This window comes from Kryptolebias marmoratus, linkage group LG22, assembly GCF_001649575.2.
Source record: "Kryptolebias marmoratus isolate JLee-2015 linkage group LG22, ASM164957v2, whole genome shotgun sequence".
NCBI classification, from domain to species: Eukaryota; Metazoa; Chordata; class Actinopteri; order Cyprinodontiformes; family Rivulidae; genus Kryptolebias; species Kryptolebias marmoratus.
Window position 1 is genome coordinate 22,613,070 of NC_051451.1, and position 18,228 is coordinate 22,631,297.

The 18,228-nt window shown below is 40.1% G+C and overlaps 2 protein-coding genes across 4 annotated transcripts in view; one reads left to right on the plus strand and one right to left on the minus strand.

Annotated features, from left to right (window-relative positions):
* The first annotated feature begins 857 nt into the window (after window positions 1-857).
* Window positions 858-10,878, plus strand: phf3 (PHD finger protein 3). 2 transcript variants are annotated; one of them, XM_017412834.3, is made up of 16 exons: window positions 858-996; window positions 1,927-2,177; window positions 2,600-2,716; window positions 3,129-4,443; window positions 4,604-4,892; window positions 5,291-5,345; window positions 6,039-6,159; window positions 6,258-6,414; window positions 6,505-6,621; window positions 6,800-6,922; window positions 7,034-7,178; window positions 7,273-7,459; window positions 7,548-7,695; window positions 8,039-8,128; window positions 8,418-8,613; window positions 8,706-10,878. In XM_017412834.3, the coding sequence occupies exons 2-16, from the start codon at window positions 1,943-1,945 to the stop codon at window positions 10,304-10,306; spliced, it is 4,896 nt and encodes a 1,631-aa protein (XP_017268323.1). In that variant the 5' UTR covers window positions 858-996; window positions 1,927-1,942; the 3' UTR covers window positions 10,307-10,878. The 2 variants fall into 2 exon arrangements, with proteins under 2 accessions (XP_017268323.1, XP_017268324.1); XM_017412835.3 differs by having other exon boundaries at window positions 4,604-4,796.
* Window positions 10,335-18,228, minus strand: part of eys (eyes shut homolog) — a 161,562-nt gene continuing 153,668 nt past the window's right edge. For both annotated transcript variants that reach the window (XM_025005208.2, XM_017412860.3), the window contains 5 exons: window positions 16,864-17,008; window positions 13,519-13,693; window positions 13,185-13,357; window positions 12,904-13,065; window positions 10,335-12,216 (listed from right to left, as the gene is read on the minus strand). In XM_025005208.2, coding sequence (XP_024860976.1) covers window positions 11,024-12,216; window positions 12,904-13,065; window positions 13,185-13,357; window positions 13,519-13,693; window positions 16,864-17,008 — 1,848 coding nt within the window. In that variant the 3' untranslated portion in view covers window positions 10,335-11,023. The remainder of the gene's footprint in view (window positions 12,217-12,903; window positions 13,066-13,184; window positions 13,358-13,518; window positions 13,694-16,863; window positions 17,009-18,228) is intronic.

Below are 18,228 nucleotides of genomic sequence, written 5' to 3' on the forward strand. Positions count from 1 at the left end.
AGCTTTTTTACCAAACAAACAGGCCCAATGGGTGTGGAAATTACAGCAGCTGGTATCAGGAAAACAGCGCATGAGAAGCCTTACATGTATCAAGGGCTGGAGAAACAACTGGACCACATCTGGTTTCACTGGTAAGTATATCAGGAGGTCTGACACCATAACTGAGAGAAGAGCAGATTCCAGACGAGACATCTTATGTCCCCCCCAGATATATAAACAACTAAAGACTTGAAGGCATAAAGGAAAAACATCTAAGCTAAATTAATACAAAGCCCAACCTCTAAGTGGATGTAAAAATAACTAAGCATCCTATTTGCATAAATTTAATCAGTGGAGAAAGGCTAAAGTCCAGTGAGCCAGTAGTGGAAAAACTCTGCAAAACACTTGAGTCTTTCTCCATTTCTTTGTATTTTGACTTTCAAGAACCCCAAAGAAATGTGACTCAAAAACACTTTCAAAGATTACAAAAGATTCTGGCTACTCGAAAGCAAAAAAAAATTGCAGTGCTTTAAAACCTTTATACACCATTGTATGAGAGTGTTTTGTGAAATGAAATATTTTTCGTTTTGTTGTTGTCTTTTGTACCCATTATACTCGAGCCTGGCTTTTTACTGTGTTTCAGACGGGAAAGAATAGGATTTCCTCACTTTTTAAAGCCTGTTTAAGCTTGAGTTGGCTCTTTTACTTCTTATTCTATTTAGTTGCAACGGCTGGACGCGCTCCAAGAGATAAACTGTCAGCACAGTTTGCCTTTCAAGCCAATTTGAGTTTTGATACAGTAAATGACAGAAACACTATGCTGGCAGTGTCTGTTATATTTGTATTGCTGCTTGCTATCCGTAAACAGAAAGCCACGTGACCAGAAGCCCCGCCCCTCGGCAGCTTTGCAGCAACGGGACGAATGACGGCCTGTTAGAGGAAGTTACTGTGGGGGGGTTCAGCTGTGCTAGTATGTAACCCTACACGAGTGGGCAACGCTGTCGCTGCACGGGAAAGGTGAGAGCCTTATAAACACACAAATAAATCTAAACTGCAAGTGTAAAAGAGGATACACGTGAGCGTTACCGTCCAACGAGCGCTAGCAGCTGTCAGGCTACAAACAAACTTCCAAGGCCCTGTGTGCTACGGCTAGCTAGCTAGCTAGCTAACCCGTCTCGAATATGTAGCATCAACTTGTCTAACTCAAAGTGTACATATTACGTCATGCTTTGAAATAAATGAGTTTACGAATTATCATAACTGCAAAATCTGATTTTGAGAACGACACTAAAGTGTAAACAGCGGGTTACTTTTCGGTTGTAAGCAGCTTTATAAGTTAACGTTAGCATGCTAACTAACGTCCATGATGGCGACCTGGAGCGGATTGTTATCATCATGCGAGATGGCTAACACGTTTTCACATATTATTTGGAGAGATCCTTGTTTCCTATGCTATTGTATGTTGTTTGATATTAAATGAGCTCGACTGTCGACAAGCATCACTTTATTAAATTCAGCTGAAGGGTTTTTGGTTTGCAGTCTGTTTAAATTTGGCCTGCTTAGGTAGTTGTAGTCTTGGAGTAGATTAAAAACACTGAATGCGAGTTTAACAACTTCCTCCCTTGTAGCATATTTTCCAAATTCGCAATTGCAATAGTCGATGATTGTGAAATTATTAGTGTGCTTGCAGTGTAAGTCTTTGTAAACATGAACAACCAACAGAAATGGGTTACCGAGTTGTGCAGCTAATGAATGATTACAAGCAGCAAAGTTTAGGTTCTGCTGGTCGTGTAGTTTTCGGTATAACTAAGATTTTGAATTAAATCATGCTGTAAATATAGGGGATTTATACATGATTACTGTTTTCAAGCAATTTTGACAGCCTCCTCTAATAAAAATAAGGAAGTTTAATACATGTCACACTCTGTGTTGTTTTTTTTTATTTAGGAAGGGGGCAGCATTAATGGATATTGTGGACACCTTTAACCATTTAATACCCAGTGACCAGTTGGATGAGTCCCCGGTGATAGGTCAGAATTTGGAATGTGAAGCTAGTAATGAGTTTGGGACACGACCCAGGCTGGAAGATTCACTGAAAAACATGCTCAGTGACAAAGACCCCATGTTTGGATGCGCAAGCGCTCAGTTCAATCTCCTGGACAATGAAGATCCTGCTTTTCACGTCGCTGGCTCGGCAAGTATGTCCACAGTCAAAGAAGTGGGCAAAAATGCCCAGTTGTACAATTGTAAATTAAAGGTTATCTAGGTCACAGAATTCTTAAAAAAAAAAAAAAACCTTTTTAGCAAAGCTTTACATTTTAAGTTTGCTAACATCGGTTGAACATAAACCTAAATGGACATATTCTGGAAAAATTCCTCTCAGTGAACAGCTGTGTGTACTCAAACCTCCTAGTCAGTGTTGGCAGTACCAGATGTCACGTGCAGCCACAAATTTCTTTTGCGCCTTTTATTCTAAGAAAACATAGCTTTCATTGTGAATATGCCACCTGTGTGGGATGTTACTAGTGGATTACTAATCATTAAGGTTGTTTTGGTAGATGGCGTTCTCGTCATATTTTTACAAAGGCAAACTTCTTAATTATTTTTTTTACTTTTGCAGGTCTACAGAGTGGTTCAGCGTCTGCAGAATACACAGAAGAATTGAATGTTGCAAATACCTCACAAGTTAAACGACCCACTGGCAAGAGAAGTAAACGTCTGAACAATTTAAACTATGGTAAGTTGGATCTCATTTAATACACCTTATTGTTGTTGTTGTTACCACGATAATTATGTGCTGACAATTTTATTTGAACAAAAACTGTGTTCAACTAAATGTATTTAAATATTCATTAACCACATTACATCTCAGATGATTGTGAAAGTGGACATTGTTGGACATGTCCAACATTAATCATTAAGCTTTTTAAATACCAAAGTACATCAACAATTTATTATCATATGCAAGCCACTTCTCACAACAACATCACCATTAGGCTCCCTACTAGAACACCTTCACATTGGTAAACAGCCAATATGCACAGATCATGTTTGTATTTAGAAAGCTTCAATGTGAGTACAGTTTATGTAACTGTAATTTAAAATACAAAGGGTATTGCATATTTCTCTTGTTTGTGTTTGCCTCACAGATGACAGTGATGACAAACAGCCTAACATGTCAACTAACACTTTAATCAGAGGACGACCTGGAAGGAAACACGCTAACAGACTCAGCAAGGCCTTTCTTATTGAGAAAGGAGTTAAAGGAACACAACTGAAGAAAGACTTGGTTCTTGGAGGGCGTATTAACATTAATGATCTTGATGGTGGATTGTGGCTGAATCCAGCAGTTGTATTGAGACGACTGACCGTCACAATTGGAGGATTTAAAATTGAGTTGCTTCCAGGACCCTCTTACACGCAGAGTGTTGATGCCAGCCAGTCGGCATGTTTCGATGATGGGTTTTCTTATAGTGGTGACATTGGTTTGGGCATCTTGCCAGATGACGTTGTCAGCATACAGAATGCTATTCCAGAGAATGTAGCAGAGATGGATGTAACTGAAAAGAGCTTGGCTGATGACGCGACTCTTGGGCTGGGCCCATACGTGAACCCTAATGATGTGCAGACCTCTAATGGGGCCTTATTAGAGAGCCCTTGCACAGAAGACACAAAACCAGACAATCAGAATGTTCCAGGAAATAAAAAGCCAGTCAGTAAACGAAAGGACATTGTCAAACATCCACAAAGCAGTGAAAATGACACAGCGGCTGCTGATGATAAGGAAAAGCATCAGGCTGGAGCCAAAACATTGCTCAAGTCCAAACAAGGACCAACACCAAACAAGAACAAGGATTTGGTTTTGTGTAAAACAAGTCACGTGATTAAGGAGCAAAAAGAATCCCAAAACAAGCCGTCCAAACTTATCCAAAGAGGAGACTTGCACAAAACTAAATCTCTAAAGGATAAACAAGCAGTTTCACCTTTGAAAAGGCCTGCTGAAAACACTCAAAGTGAACCCATTTCTAAGATTCAAAAAGTACATGGTGCAGGAGATGATAAGTTAAAGCCAAAATCACCAACTGCACCAAACCCTATTACAAAAAAGAACCCATTATCTGTCAATCGTCCTGGTGATCACTTTGGACCAACCAAACAACGGAGCCTTCATCACATCTCTAAAGTTGAGTCAGATTACCAAGTGAACAGTCACCCAGGCAGTTCTTCAAAACACCCCCAAGAGAGCGGGCAGGAGAAGTTCAAATTGAAAAAGATTGAAAAGGTTCTTACAAAACATAAAAGTAGGAACTCAAGAAGCATCTCTGTGGAGGAGCCAGAACTGTTTATTCCAGATAACGCTCCCGCTGTGAAGAAGGAAACTGCAGAAGAACAGCCGGCTAATAGCGAGACTGTTTGGGATGGAAACAACTGCTGTGGTCTGTGTAAAAAACACCACAATAATATGTAAGTATTGCTCTTTGTTATCAAGTGTAGTCATTTTGCTAAAAAAAAAAAAAAAGAAAAGAAACAGAAACAGACATCTGAGCAGTGTTTTTGTTCCTGTTTATTGATTGCACACCTTTAAGCGGGACACATTTTGTAGTAACAGTCATACGTTGTTTAGGTTCATGGTAGGCTGCGGTCGCTGTGATGACTGGTTCCATGGAGACTGCGTTGGTCTTGACCTGGCCAAGGTGCGTGAAATGGAGGAAGAGGACCAGATGTACGTTTGCTTGAAATGCTGTGAAGAGGAAAGCAAGAAGGTGGAGCCAGAACCTCCGACTGCAGCCAAGCCAGAAGTTCAAGAAAAGACTGAGGTACAGGATCATAAACTGGATCATAAGCTACTTCCTAAGCCCCGTCCAGGATCCTCCCAGACACTCACGTCAGGGGGTGTCAGACCAGTAAGAAAGGTAAAAAAAAAAGCCTCTAAAATGATAGGTTACTCATCAAATGAGTTTTATTCTTTTACAAATTAAGACTATTATTTATTTTCCCCAGCTTACCCATCTTCTGGTAATAGTCATAGCCAGTGTATCCATTGTACAAGGGTTTGTTCTCTTTTTTTTGCTTTTACTTTGGCTGTACAAGAGGTGTGCACATGGGTGTCTGGGTAACACGTACAGATACAGTTTCTCACTCATGAGTATCATATGACAGTTCTCAGCCTTTATTTGTTGTAGCTGGGGAGTTATGTTTTCATTTTTTACATTTCCCATGTTTTTATTTATTTTTTAAAGTTTCTCTATTAAGAATTTGTAAAAGTAATATGTCTAATGTACCTTTTGCATTTTTTTTACTCCTTCAACAGGATCCAGAAAGGAGGCAGTCTGCCGCAGATGTTAAAGAGGCAGCTCATAAAACAGGTGCTGTAACCAGCTGTGAATGTAAAAATAATTTGGGTTCTGTCTTGTTCTGTTTTTAACAACATGTTGGCCTCAAGGCCAGGCTAAGTTCACCGAGTACAGAGTTCAGTGTCCTTACATGACCAGAAACAACATTTACTTGTGACAATCATGTCACAACTATATAGAACAGTGTTTTTCTTTAACACCACTTTTTATTTGAAAACTTTCCTAGATGTTTATGAAAACTAGGAAAATCACTGATGCATTTCAAAACTTTCATTTAAATTAGAGAAAAAAACTCCATAATTTTTTTGTACAGCTACAAAAACAGTTGAGATTTACTTTTAAAGATTTTATTAACTAAATAAATCTACTACTGACTGTTCATCGTGCGTACAGTGATGGTGACAGCTGTTGATGGCCTTTGGATGACCCCATCACATTTAGCACAGAGGATATTTTGAGAGTTTCAAATGAAGTTAGGCTTTAAAAAGAAAAAGGTCACTAAAATAGTGACTAACAATAAACACTTGACTGATTTTGCTTTTATATTTAATAAATATGAAAAAGAAAATCCTCATTGTTTTACCTCACACACTGATCAGTGATTAAAGCTGCAGTTATTTTCTTTCTTGTTTGATTTTCCTGTTTTTTAATCCACATGATGTGATTTTTCCCACTTACTTAGTAGATAATATTCTTTCTTCGCAGGCGTTCAGCCAAAACATGACACAAAAAGTAAGGCTCCTTCTCTGGCTTCTAAGAAACCTGTTTCTGTGGAGGCAATCAGACGAAGTGTTCGTGATTCTCTGAAAGAAATTCTCACACAGAGGTCAGTATTCCATAAGTAGATGTAGTTAATGGTATTTTGAATTCTCTTTTTTTATCTTAGCATTGTCTGAAAATAAAGTTAATGTTGTTGCATTTTAGATTGAAGGATTCTGATTTGAACATCTCTGTGGAGAGGGCATGTGAAGTTGCCAAGAAGACGGAGCGAGAGCTGTTTCACCTGTATAAAGACACAGATCACAAATACAAGAACAAGTACAGAAGCTTGATGTTTAACCTCAAGGATACAAAAAATAATGTAAGTATTTTTAAATTATCAGGCAAAATCCAAATATCTGTGGGTTTATTATGAACAGAATTTATTTTGCTATGATTTTATTTTCTGCAGGTTCTGTTCAGGAGAGTTGTCAAGGGGGAAATTTCTCCTGGTAACCTAATTCGCATGAGTCCTGAAGAACTGGCCTCCAAAGAGCTGGCTGCCTGGCGACAAAGAGAGAACAGACATGTAAATAATGCCTAAATCTTTGCTGTCAAATGTCACTTTATTGTTCTTAATGTTAAGTAATATGTAATTTAATAACTAACAAGATGTTGTAAGTTTTAGTGCTTGTCTTTATCTGTAAAAATGTATGTAATTTAAAATACAAAACTTTGACTTAATCAAATATTTTTCTCATTTTCAGACAATTGAAATGATTGAAAAAGAGCAAAGGGAAGTAGAAAGACGACCCATCACTAAGATTACACACAAAGGTGAAATCGAAATTGAGAGCCAGGAACCTATGAAAGCACCAGAGCCTGTAGAGGTCAGAATTAAAGCAAATATTGTTTTATTTGTTCACTCTTCAAATTTAATAAATCAAACTAGACCAGGTAGGTAACATAAGCTTTTTCTTTTCTTTTTTTTTTTGTTTAAGCTCGAGCCTCTTCCCAAAGTGACCGACGTTCCACCAGAATCCCCCATAACCCCAGAGAAGAAGGAAGAAAATATCAAGACAGAAAAAGACACTACGACTCAACACAAGTCCCACCTATTTGATCTGCACTGCAAAATCTGCACAGGTAAAGAACCTGGTATTAAATATTAGGACCTCTTCATAGAGGATCTTCTTTCTTGTGTCACATTTCTTAGTTTTCAACTACTTTCTTGTTTAAGGTCGTATGGCACCTCCAGTGGAAGAGGCACAAACCAAAGTGGTCAAAGTTGCAACCACAGTAGTTCGGAGGCAGTCAGCCAAATCAGAGGAGTCAAAGAGCACAACACCACCTGCCGCCGAAGATGACCTGCACCTCACTGTTTTAGAAGAGAGTTTCCGAAATGCCCAGCCGGGCTTTGAAGCAAGGTAGATAGTTATTGTCACCATATGGGACTTTACTGTGTATTTGGATTTTTATCTGCTTCATTCACTGCCTCTTTCGTTTTGGGCTCAGGTCGGATCATGTAGTTGGAAGAGATGAAGAAGCTTCTTTCCTTTCGAACTTGAAGTCCATGTGGCGGGGATTCATTCATATGCACTCAGTGGCTAAACTTGTGACAAAAGCTTTTCCAGTCTCAGGTGTTTTGGACAACCTGACAGAGGTACAGAGTACATAAAAACACATTTAGATTGAGAATGGGTCTTATATTTTAGAGCGTAAACAGACACAAGAGCACCTCACCATGAGAAAGGTAGGAGTTTAAATCTGTCTTCTCACTGAAATGAACTAGATCAGGGAGTGACTAGCTTTAATACATCAGTAAGTTTAAAGAAACTGCCTTATCTGACTGTGGTGTATGATGCAGGGACCAATGAGCATAACTGAGCTAATTAAAATTTCTGAGTCAGAACCATTACTGTGGTGTAAAAGTCTGTGAACCATGTCAATATTTCCAATATATTGTCAGTATTTTGCATAAATGTTCATTTTTTTCTTCTCAACAGGACCTTCCAGACAGCATCCAGGTTGGTGGGAGGATAAGTCCTCAGACTGTGTGGGATTACTTGGAGAAGATTCGAGCAACTGGAACAAAAGTAAGTTTTAGGCATTTTTAGATTTTTCTCTGAACTGTTTTGTAGAAGATAAACTAAATTGCCTACCAGACAAATAAAACCCAGACAGCATGTGATGTTAGAGTGACAATAAACTGAAAATGCAGAGAACTAAAATGTGTTGGAAATGTTCAATGAATATTACAAACATACTGAGGTAAAAGTTGGATCTGCTTGTTTTTGTGGCAACACATGGAACAATGATGCAGAAGCTTTGTCAAACTTTGGTATTTACAGATTTTACTGACACATGCTTTTTGTTTTATTACAGGAGGTGTGCCTGGTTCGCTTCTCCCCTGAGACAGAGGAAGATGAGATCTCCTATACACTTCTTTATGCCTACTTCAGCAGTCGTAGACGTTTTGGAGTGGTGTCCAATAACCTCAAACAAGTGAAGGATATGTACCTTATTCCTTTGGGTTCCACAGAGAAAGTTCCCCATCAGCTTGTTCCTTTTGATGGGCCAGGTAACCAAAGTAAAACTGTTTTTTAAATCCCACAAGTATTTCAAGTTTTTTTTTTTTTTTTGTTTTACTGAATTAAATTTTGAACTCGACAGGTTTAGAAAACAATCGTGCCAACCTGCTCCTTGGACTCATAATTCGCCAGAGACCGAAAAGGGATTTTCTTCCTGTGGTCGCAACCGAATCTGTAAGGGTTGTTCCTGAAATCAAGCCCATCGTCATCACCACAAAGGTTACCAGAACAACTGAGGAGGATGAGAAATTGTTCCTGTCCTCTTTGACAACGCCTCTCAAAAAAGAGATGGACAAGCCGCTCGAGACGACTGAAGGTGAGCCTGTAGCAGAGTCTTCTGAAGAACCATTGGCAACAGAGGAGCCCAGCAGTCAGGAAGCACAAAAGCCACTTCGCTTTCTTCCTGGTGTGTTAGTGGGCTGGGGTGGGGAGTTGCCTCCTCTGCCAGATTTTAGTGATAAGCCAGCGCCTACAGGGCAAGATGTACCTAACATCCAGCCTGCTCCCAAAGAAGATGCATCAACTGGCCATTCTAAAAGTCCAACAGCAACTGCTCCCCGCTTTGTCATCAAGAAGAAAGAAGCAAAGCCTGTTAAATCTGAACCTGAGGTATTAAGTCCAGATGATGGACCTGATTCAAAAAACTCATCAGGAAAAAACCCTGCAGGAGCAGTCCATCATGCACCAGTCACGCTGAGAGATAAACCCCCAGATGTATCAACTGATGAATTCCTGACAAGCTTGTCAGCAGCTCCAAGTGGTACTGGAACTGAAAGAGGGGAAAGTGAAGGAAATTCTTTGTCCCAGTCAGAATCCCAGACTGCTTCAGATCACACGGATGGTCCAAAACCACCTTTAAGTGGGATATTGAAAAAATCTTCAGCATATTCCTCTGTGAGTGAAGATAAATCAATGGTGCAACAGAAGGATAAAGCCAGCCTCCCAGATGCTTCAAGCCCTAAACCAGTTTCTGTATTGAGCAGCACTAGACGCGAGCCAGTGTTACCTTTTCACCAAGGATATTTACAGCTGTCTCAGGCCAGACACAAACCTGAAGAAAACCCAACTACTACACAGTCATTTCTCAGTAAAAAGAATGATCATGTTATGAGTCAACCTGGTGCTGTAACAACTCAAATACTGAATCCTCAAGTCCAAGGACCTCAAGATATTTCTAACACAGAACACGATTCTGTAATCATTCCGGCTCTGCCAGAATACAACAGTGCAGCTTCTAACACCGTCTCCACCACAGACACAGACGATAGCTCTTCCCAAGCTTCTTCTGGACTCCAGCCACAGTACCCTGAGAGTCTCTCAGAACCATCTGGCCAAATCTCGTCTTTGGCCAAAGACAACAAACGTCTAGATGAGCGATACAGTGACCCTTGGGAGAGGCCACGGAATTCTGAAGACAAAGACCACCACGGGAGGCACGGCTACCACAAGGACTCCCACCACGGCAAGAAGAGCCGATACCACGACAGAGAGAGGCAGGGCCATGACGACAAGTACAGGGACAGGAGCAGGCACCACGGGCACTCAGACGACCGTCATGCTGAGAGGAGGAAAGAGAGGCACCACAGCCATGATTCCGGCAGCCATCACAAGGACCGGCACAGGCACAGGCGGGACTCTGATTACGAGAACGGCCGGAGAAGTTCAAAAGACAGTTACTCATAATTTTATTGTATTATTTTTGAACTGCCACCCCCAGAGCGTTTGGGACTCTTAAAAGACTTTTGGCTTGTTGGCCACATGACTGATACACTGGCTGCTGGTGGAGTTGTTTTAGAAACCATTCGGCATTTTGTGTTTCTTATAAAAGTTTCATTTGTTGTTATTGACAGTTCAGCCAAAATGAGATAACGTTTCAGTAAAATTACAAACATTGCGATTTTTATTCAGACCAAGCATAAATGTAATTTTGCAGCATCTTGAACTCATTATTTATTGTATACATCTTCATACTGAGCTGCTGTACTGTTGGTCACAACAGTGTGGACTGTGTTTGAAGTTACAAGATGAGATCTAATTTTAGCCTAAATGTTTCTCAAAATATTTATGGACAGATCTAAACAGCAGCATTGTCCTTTTTCATTTTAAATTTCCTTTTAACTGCTTCAATATTTTATAAACACTTTTAGTTGAGAAACTATGTACATTTTGGCTTTGTAACTATACATAAGAGATTAAGTGTGCCTTTGCACTGTGTGTTTATTGTACAGTTCATAATAAAACTTCTTTTTTTTTATTGTTGATTATAAAAAAGTACTGTATTTTTATGTATTAAAAGTAGCTACGTATACCTGATAAAACCACCACTAACATCACCTTTAAGATGGTGCCACAGGGGCACACTTTAAGCTTTTGTAAAGGTTAAAAACTACAGTTTCACTATTATTCAACACCTTCATAAATATTAAAACCCTCACTGTTTTTCAGAAACTGTACTGGCGTTGTGTCTCCAAACAAAAAAACATTTCTGACACTTCCTTCAAAGCCTTTTGAAAAAGTCCCAGAGGTGACAACGGAGACATTTCTGTGTAATTCAAACCCTCCAAAGTAAACCAGACCTCCGTAGTTTAAGGCTACATATCTCTCGAATGGGTCCACATCTTCAAAAAAGATTTCATTACCGTTCAGGAACACCTGAAGAATTGTGCTGTTGAGGCTTAATGACACATTGTACCATTTGTTGCAGCAGAGAGAGAGATTTTTAAAAGTTAATGGAGGCGAAAGTCTTTCTCCCAGATTAACTGCAATCTTCAGATAGCCCCTTTCAAGCCCAGCTGCAAGGAAGTCGTCGTCATCATGTTCAGCTTTTCCCATCCACATGATCACACCATCACTGGAGCTTGAGCAGACATTAAAAGTCAGTTGCATGTACTTTAAGCTCCTTGTGTTGAATGTCTGGTCCCTATATTTGATGTAGGAATTTCCGACAAACCTGAAAGTGTCTGTGGACATTTCTGTGTCACAGTATGTCCCTGCCCATCCTATGGGACACATGCAGCTGTAGGAGGTGGGAGTAGATGGAACACATAAGGAACCATGTCTGCAGATGTTGTTCATACAGCTTACAGACTGGTTACACACAGAGCCAGTCCATAACGGTGGGCATATACAAGTAAACGAGTCAACCCCTGTAATTTTGCATTGGCCTTCGTTTTGGCAGACTTTATACCCACAGGGGGTCCCATCCCAGTCCCCTATGTTCGCTCCAGCCAGAGCTCCCGTCTCTGTCAGCTCAAGCTCTTGGCCGTTAATTACAAGTTTTCTTAGGCCACCCGTGAAGCTCATTGGCTCCCTTTCACTTGCATCTTGGGAGACGAAGCTCAGCATGGACACGCCTCCAACAAAGATGTCCGTGGCAACGTCAAGCGTGGTCATTCCTTCCGTCCTGTTCTCTCTGACCTCCTCCTTGTCCAGGCTAAGGAAGCCTTGACGTCCAATTCGTCCTGCTTCTACTGTGTGCCAGACCTGGCCGAGCAAGTCCACCTTCTTAACTGACTGCAGGATGTTGGTGCCATCACCTAAATTGTATCTCAACTGGACAAACCCAGATGACAAGGAGAGGCAGAAGAAATCTCCTGGGGAAAAAAAATGAAAGAAAAAAACTTTTAGAAAAAATATCTCTGACGTTTAATAGGCCAATTACTGAATATGTTTGTTGTGAATTAAACAGAACTGAGGCAGTTAGGAATTTTCACTGTCTATTTGTACTTTTAATTGGAGAACTAAATACTTCTTCGCGCAATGCCTGGAGCCTCTAACAACTTAAATATGCCTGTGGTTTATTTGTGAGCAGTTTAACTAAATTATCTTGTTATCCTCTAAGGCTCTTGAAATACTGTGGATTGATATTTTATTACTTAAAATGAAGCATAGTTCTTATTGAATAACAGAGAACTAGACTTTCATATTACACATATTTGCCAATTAATTCAAATCAGGAATTTATGTCAACTACTCTGGCTGCATCAGTGCATAAAATGAGACTAATGCATCTTTTTAGATACATTTAAAGAAAATAAAATACTTTGATTAATCACTGATTTGGAGCACATTCCTCGATGCAATGGTTTTTAGGAAAAAAAGAACGAGTTCTTTTATATATTCTAAAGCGTCTAACATACGTTTATGTTCAAGAGCAAAAGTGCTTTGTCAATATCATTCCATCGGTCAGGTACAGACTGAACAAAATGTGGGTCTTGCTAGCAGAAAACATTGTTTCTTATAATAAAGCAGACTTTAAATATTGGAATGAATGTCCTCACCAGCTCTGGCACTGAGATGCTGTGCAGAGTAGAGAAGGATGCCATCAGGGGATAAAGGCTGGAACTGCAACTCCACCACAGTCCTGTGTCTGACACTCATTGGTGGGAATGACATCCATGAGGACTGTTTAGTGCTGAAGAATGGATCACTGAGGGTCACAGCTGAACAAATAAAACAATACAGCTTTTAAATAATTATTAACTGAGGGTACTGTCTTTTTAAATAAATAACGAACACATATATCAGATGGAGATAGGGTTGACAGGTTCAGCGCTCCAACCTTTCTGGCAGTGGAGTCCTGCTGTCCCCAGAGGACACTGGCAGGTATATCCGTTTGGCAGAGGGATGCAGGTGGAGCCGAGGGCACACAGAGGAGGGGGGTTGTGCTCAGCATCACACACAGACACGGTCTCAGTGCAGAGGGCTCCTTTCCATCCAAGTGGGCATTGGCAGCTGTAGAGGGGAACAATCGAACACAGTGTAAAGTCTGTAAATGCTCATTTCCTTTAGCCACACTGCAACGAACTGATGTGTAACATACAGAGAAAAACAATGCACAAGACATGTTTCTGTCTTAATTGAAGGGGAAATTATTTTGACAAATGTTTACTTACTATACAGATGAGCCAGAGTCCACACACACCCCTCCGTTCCTGCAGTGAACGTGAACACAGGGAGTGACTCCACACTGACCCACACTGCGCCCGAAGGCTGGATGACCCGCAGGCTGCCCCAGAGCCTGAAACCTTCTGTCTCTTCTAGTCCGAAACTGCACATCAAAAATGCACCCTTTGACACAAACAAACACAGATGTCAGAGACATATTTTATATTCCTGAAAAATAAAAAAATATATATAAGAGACATAGGGACTAAAATCCAGCCTGTGCTTCTTTACACGGAAGATAGTTCTTAACATTAGCTGTATGTTTGGGGTTGTTGTCCTACTGCAGAAAGATCTGGGGCCAAACAGATGCCTCCCTGTTGGTATCGCATGACAGATAAGCATTTATTTATATTTCTCAGCATTGGAGGTCGTCATTTATTGTGACCTAAACATCCAACTCTATTAGCAGAAAAGCAACCCCAAACTTGCAAAGAACCTCCACTATGCTTCAGTTACCTGCAGACACTTAATGCTGCATCCCTGTCCAGCACTTTGGTGACAAACACACAGATGTCAGTCAAATATTTCAGGTTTTTAATAATCTCAGAGCACCTGATGGGATTTTTCTGCACCATTTTTCTGTAAATCTTAAGTTGCTTGTTTCCACAACTAAGGTATGGCTTTTTGGAAGAAGTCAGTCCAGATGTGGTCTTCCATGAAGATATCTGGACTGCTCTGGTTAGTTTAGAGGTTTGTTTGGGTTCCCACAGGTTTCTGACAGTTCTGAGCTGTTGGTACTGCTACATATTTTCCAATTTAAAAGGGAAATGAGCATGATGCGTCTTCTATCTTGCTGTACTAACTTTTCTTGACCGGCCACTACATCTGCAGTCCTGTGTTCCTCGTTTCTTTGTCCTTCTTCAAAAGAGCTTGAAGAGCACACTTTAAAACCAAAGTCTGCTTTGAAATGTTGACCTGAGAGAGACCTTACTGAAGTAGTAATACCACCTCCTGTCTTGTTACTGGGCTCAGTCTTGCCATGATGTATGACTCATGACACGAAACTGTCCTCCACAGCCTCACCTTGTTAGTAGAATTTGGCTGTTCCCCATCCAGTTTTAAGCCTCCTAGACATCTGTTCCTGTTTCAGTTAATCGCTGCATTTCAACCTCAGTATGACAATTATGATGATGAGCACCTGTTTGGTTTAATTAGTTAATCATATACCTGACTAAAATCTTAGAAAATCTTTGATTTTGTGTAAGTGTACAAAGAGAAATGAGATTTTGGTGGCAAAGGGTGGTCACATCAAATCTTAAAAATTAGCTCAATTTTAAATGTTGTAAATTAATAAAAACACTTAAAATTCGTGTTTGTGCAAGCATTTAAAACATTTTTCACACCTGCTTTACTTTTACATGGTGGTGTAAATCATTTTTATTTGCTAGGTTAAAATCTCTGCAGACTTTCTAGTTTCCATCCAAGATGCTTGATTTTTTTTTTCTTCAATCCAAGCCCCCACCCCACCCCATCTGTTATTTAGCATCTCCAGCGTCGTATTTGCTTTCTGCTATCATAATTCAATTTTATCAAGACAATATTTGCTTTGGCCTGCACCTCCAGCGCCCTGGGCCTTCTATAAATATAAGGCCCGAACACAACCCTCACAGTCATCTGCACATGCTGACTCTCTCCTCTCAGCTGCATTAGTCATTGGCATAAACAGGATGCAGGGGAAATGTCATGCTCGTTCATGAATATTCATGGCATGATGCTGTCTACTTGGCAGACTCAAGTGATGGTTGTGCTGCAAACACAAACCATCCAAAAGCAAAGCAGATTAGAGACGATGGTGCACTTTGATTTAACTGTGTATAGGAGAATCTCAACCAGGTAAGTCCAGCAATTACACCTGCTATAGAAAAACATTCAGAAACAGTAAATTACCTCCAAAATACAAGCCTAGCATTCCTTCAAGGCATGCATATCACCTGTTGCCTATCATGCCAGAGAATTAGATTAAAATCCTCTTATGCTGAGAAATGATGGAATTGTAGCCATTTTTGTAAAACCTTGTGTATGAAGTTATATGCAGTCTCACCCGATATTATGAGCACTTTTAGCATTTTAAGTGCAGACATTGTTTGCTAATACTGATTAGCTGTGATGGCCATGTTGAAATAGGTTGACTCCAGAAGGTAATCAGTTGTAGATGTCATCCAATGATTACTTTCTGAAAGTGTCAATAAAATCTGCCCAGTGGTTTATAGCATATTTTGTCAACACTACAGACAAACACACATGCACACAAACAAGCAAAAACATTATTGCCTCCACCTTCAGCTGCAGGGGATAATAATGTTGGCTTACATATTATTATTGAAATCTCTAAAATCCACGATTGTTTCAAAATATCCTCAACATGTCTTATAGCAAATATTTTAATTAACAAGCTTCCCTCATTTCAGGTTATTTAAGCAACAATTTAAAGTGAGTGACTTTTTCTTCCCCTCCCCCCCAGCAGTCAGACAGCATTCCCCTCCACCTTTCAACAGGGGAGGAGTGTGGATCTGTTGATAACTGGGACTGAAGTGCATTATCAGTGTGTTCACTGCCAGCCATCATGATTAGGGCTTGAGGAAGGTCACACAGATCTGATTAGACACTCATGAGTTCTCATTACATTCTGAGTAGAAAGGTTATGGTTCCACTGGTGTGGCCCCACTGAGGTAGTGTCTCTGATACAGCAGGAACAAACCAGTGTTCTTAACACGGCTGATTTGATTTTTGCAGGTTTATTTGGTGAGCAGAAAAATCCCTCCAGACTTTATGAATAAAAAGCTTTTGTTCACCTCAAATGGATCTGCCTCAACGTTTTATGATAACGAGTTTCATCGCTGTGGTGCAGAGACTACCGAATATGGTTGTGATGATATTCATGGCTGTTGTCATCATTACAGTTATGGCAATTTTGCTGAACGGCTCCACACATTAGCAGGCACAATGAATTCCCTCCAAAATCCATTCTTACACAGGGTCACCTGGGAGAATGCATAAATGATGCTGATGTTGACAAAGATGATTTGGATAGCGCCCTTGTTCGAGTGACTTATCAGCAGTGGAATGAATTTACACACAACACACTGTATGGGCTGTGAAGCAATTACAGAGCGCAGATACAATCAACCTCAAAGCCCCGTTCTGGCCTGTAACTCCCTTTTCATTACAGACCTTCCCCTTTGCTTGCAAAAAAAAAAAAAAAAAAGGACTCAGATCTTGGGAGAAACTCAAAGCTCCGGTGCTCTCTCTGCCGATAGCAGATCTGGGCTGTAATAAAGCCGTAGCAGTCTTACCTTGAAAGCCTTGACGGAATCTGGAGCCAAGTGGCAGCAGTTCAGGGGTGAACTCATTATATCCACCTACAAAGAGCTGGCTGAAAACACTGAGGCCCACCAAAGGTCCAGGAGAAAATCCTGTTCTGTTACGATGCCCGTCAACCTGAGAGAGACGTGATAAAACATCAATATTCAAACTGGAGTCGTATATCTGCAGGTGTCAGGAGTGGGAGGAGAATTTTACAGTCTGTAAAAGCTCACAAAAGGTATAATCTGGGATTTATCAGCGTTATTCAGTCACAGTAACTAATAAACTCCCACGGTTTTACCTCCATGGTCTTTAAGGCCCTATGTTCACTGTCAGATGATGCTGTTCTTCTGGAGCTCAGGACTAAAATGATTTGTTTATTAAAGAAACCTAACATGCTTCAAGGAAACTTGCAAATCCTTGTATACCTATATATAAAGAAGGAATATACTCATAATTTTAGCTGGATTTAGTTTAACGGACTCTGGGCAGGCTTTCCTGCAAATACTTTGTGTATTTGACAAATCCCAATTTGGCAGTAGCGTTTGTTAACGTAAACAACATAAAGCAGATGAGTCCTGTTGGCAGTTTCCTTCAACAAGTTTGAAAGAGTGAAACGGGCCTCTCTGCAGTTGGATGTTCTCCTTTCCAAACTTTGACTGGAGACTGGTAAAATGAATCCGGACAGGAGCAAAAATACAGGGATTAAAAAATAAAAACACATGAACAAACTCTAAACAAATAAATAAACCAGTCACATGTAAAATGCTTCCTGCTAATGACCAACAAAAACATTATTTTAAATAATAAAAGAAGAAATGGACTTGAAAATATCAGGATATTTTGCTTTATATTTCTACATTTCTTTTTTTCTCACTTTTGATATTCACTTATTTATTATCATATTTTTTTACAAATGGATTTCTCCTATTTGTGGCTCTATTATCACTCCATGGTTGGTTTATGTTGTTTTACTAGCTAACCAAGTTTACATTCACACAAGCTCAGGGGTGGGCAACTTTTACAGCTCTGCAGAGGGACAGACCAATGGGTTAAACTCAAAAGTGTCAAATACAAAATTTAGAATTACTTGTAAATAAGATGTTCATTAGCTGCTAAGAATAGATGTTCTTCTTTTTTGTCTTTTTCTTTTGGTTGTTTCCTTTTCAGGGGACACCACAGCAAGTCGTCCTCCTCCATCTCCTCATCTTCTGTGTCCTCTGTCCTCTCTCCAACTACCTCCATGTCCTCTCTAACTGCATCCCTATATCTCCTCTTTGTCTCCAACATCCTTCTACCAATATACCCACTGTCCCTCCTCTGCACATGTCCAAACCATCTCAGTCTGTCCTCTT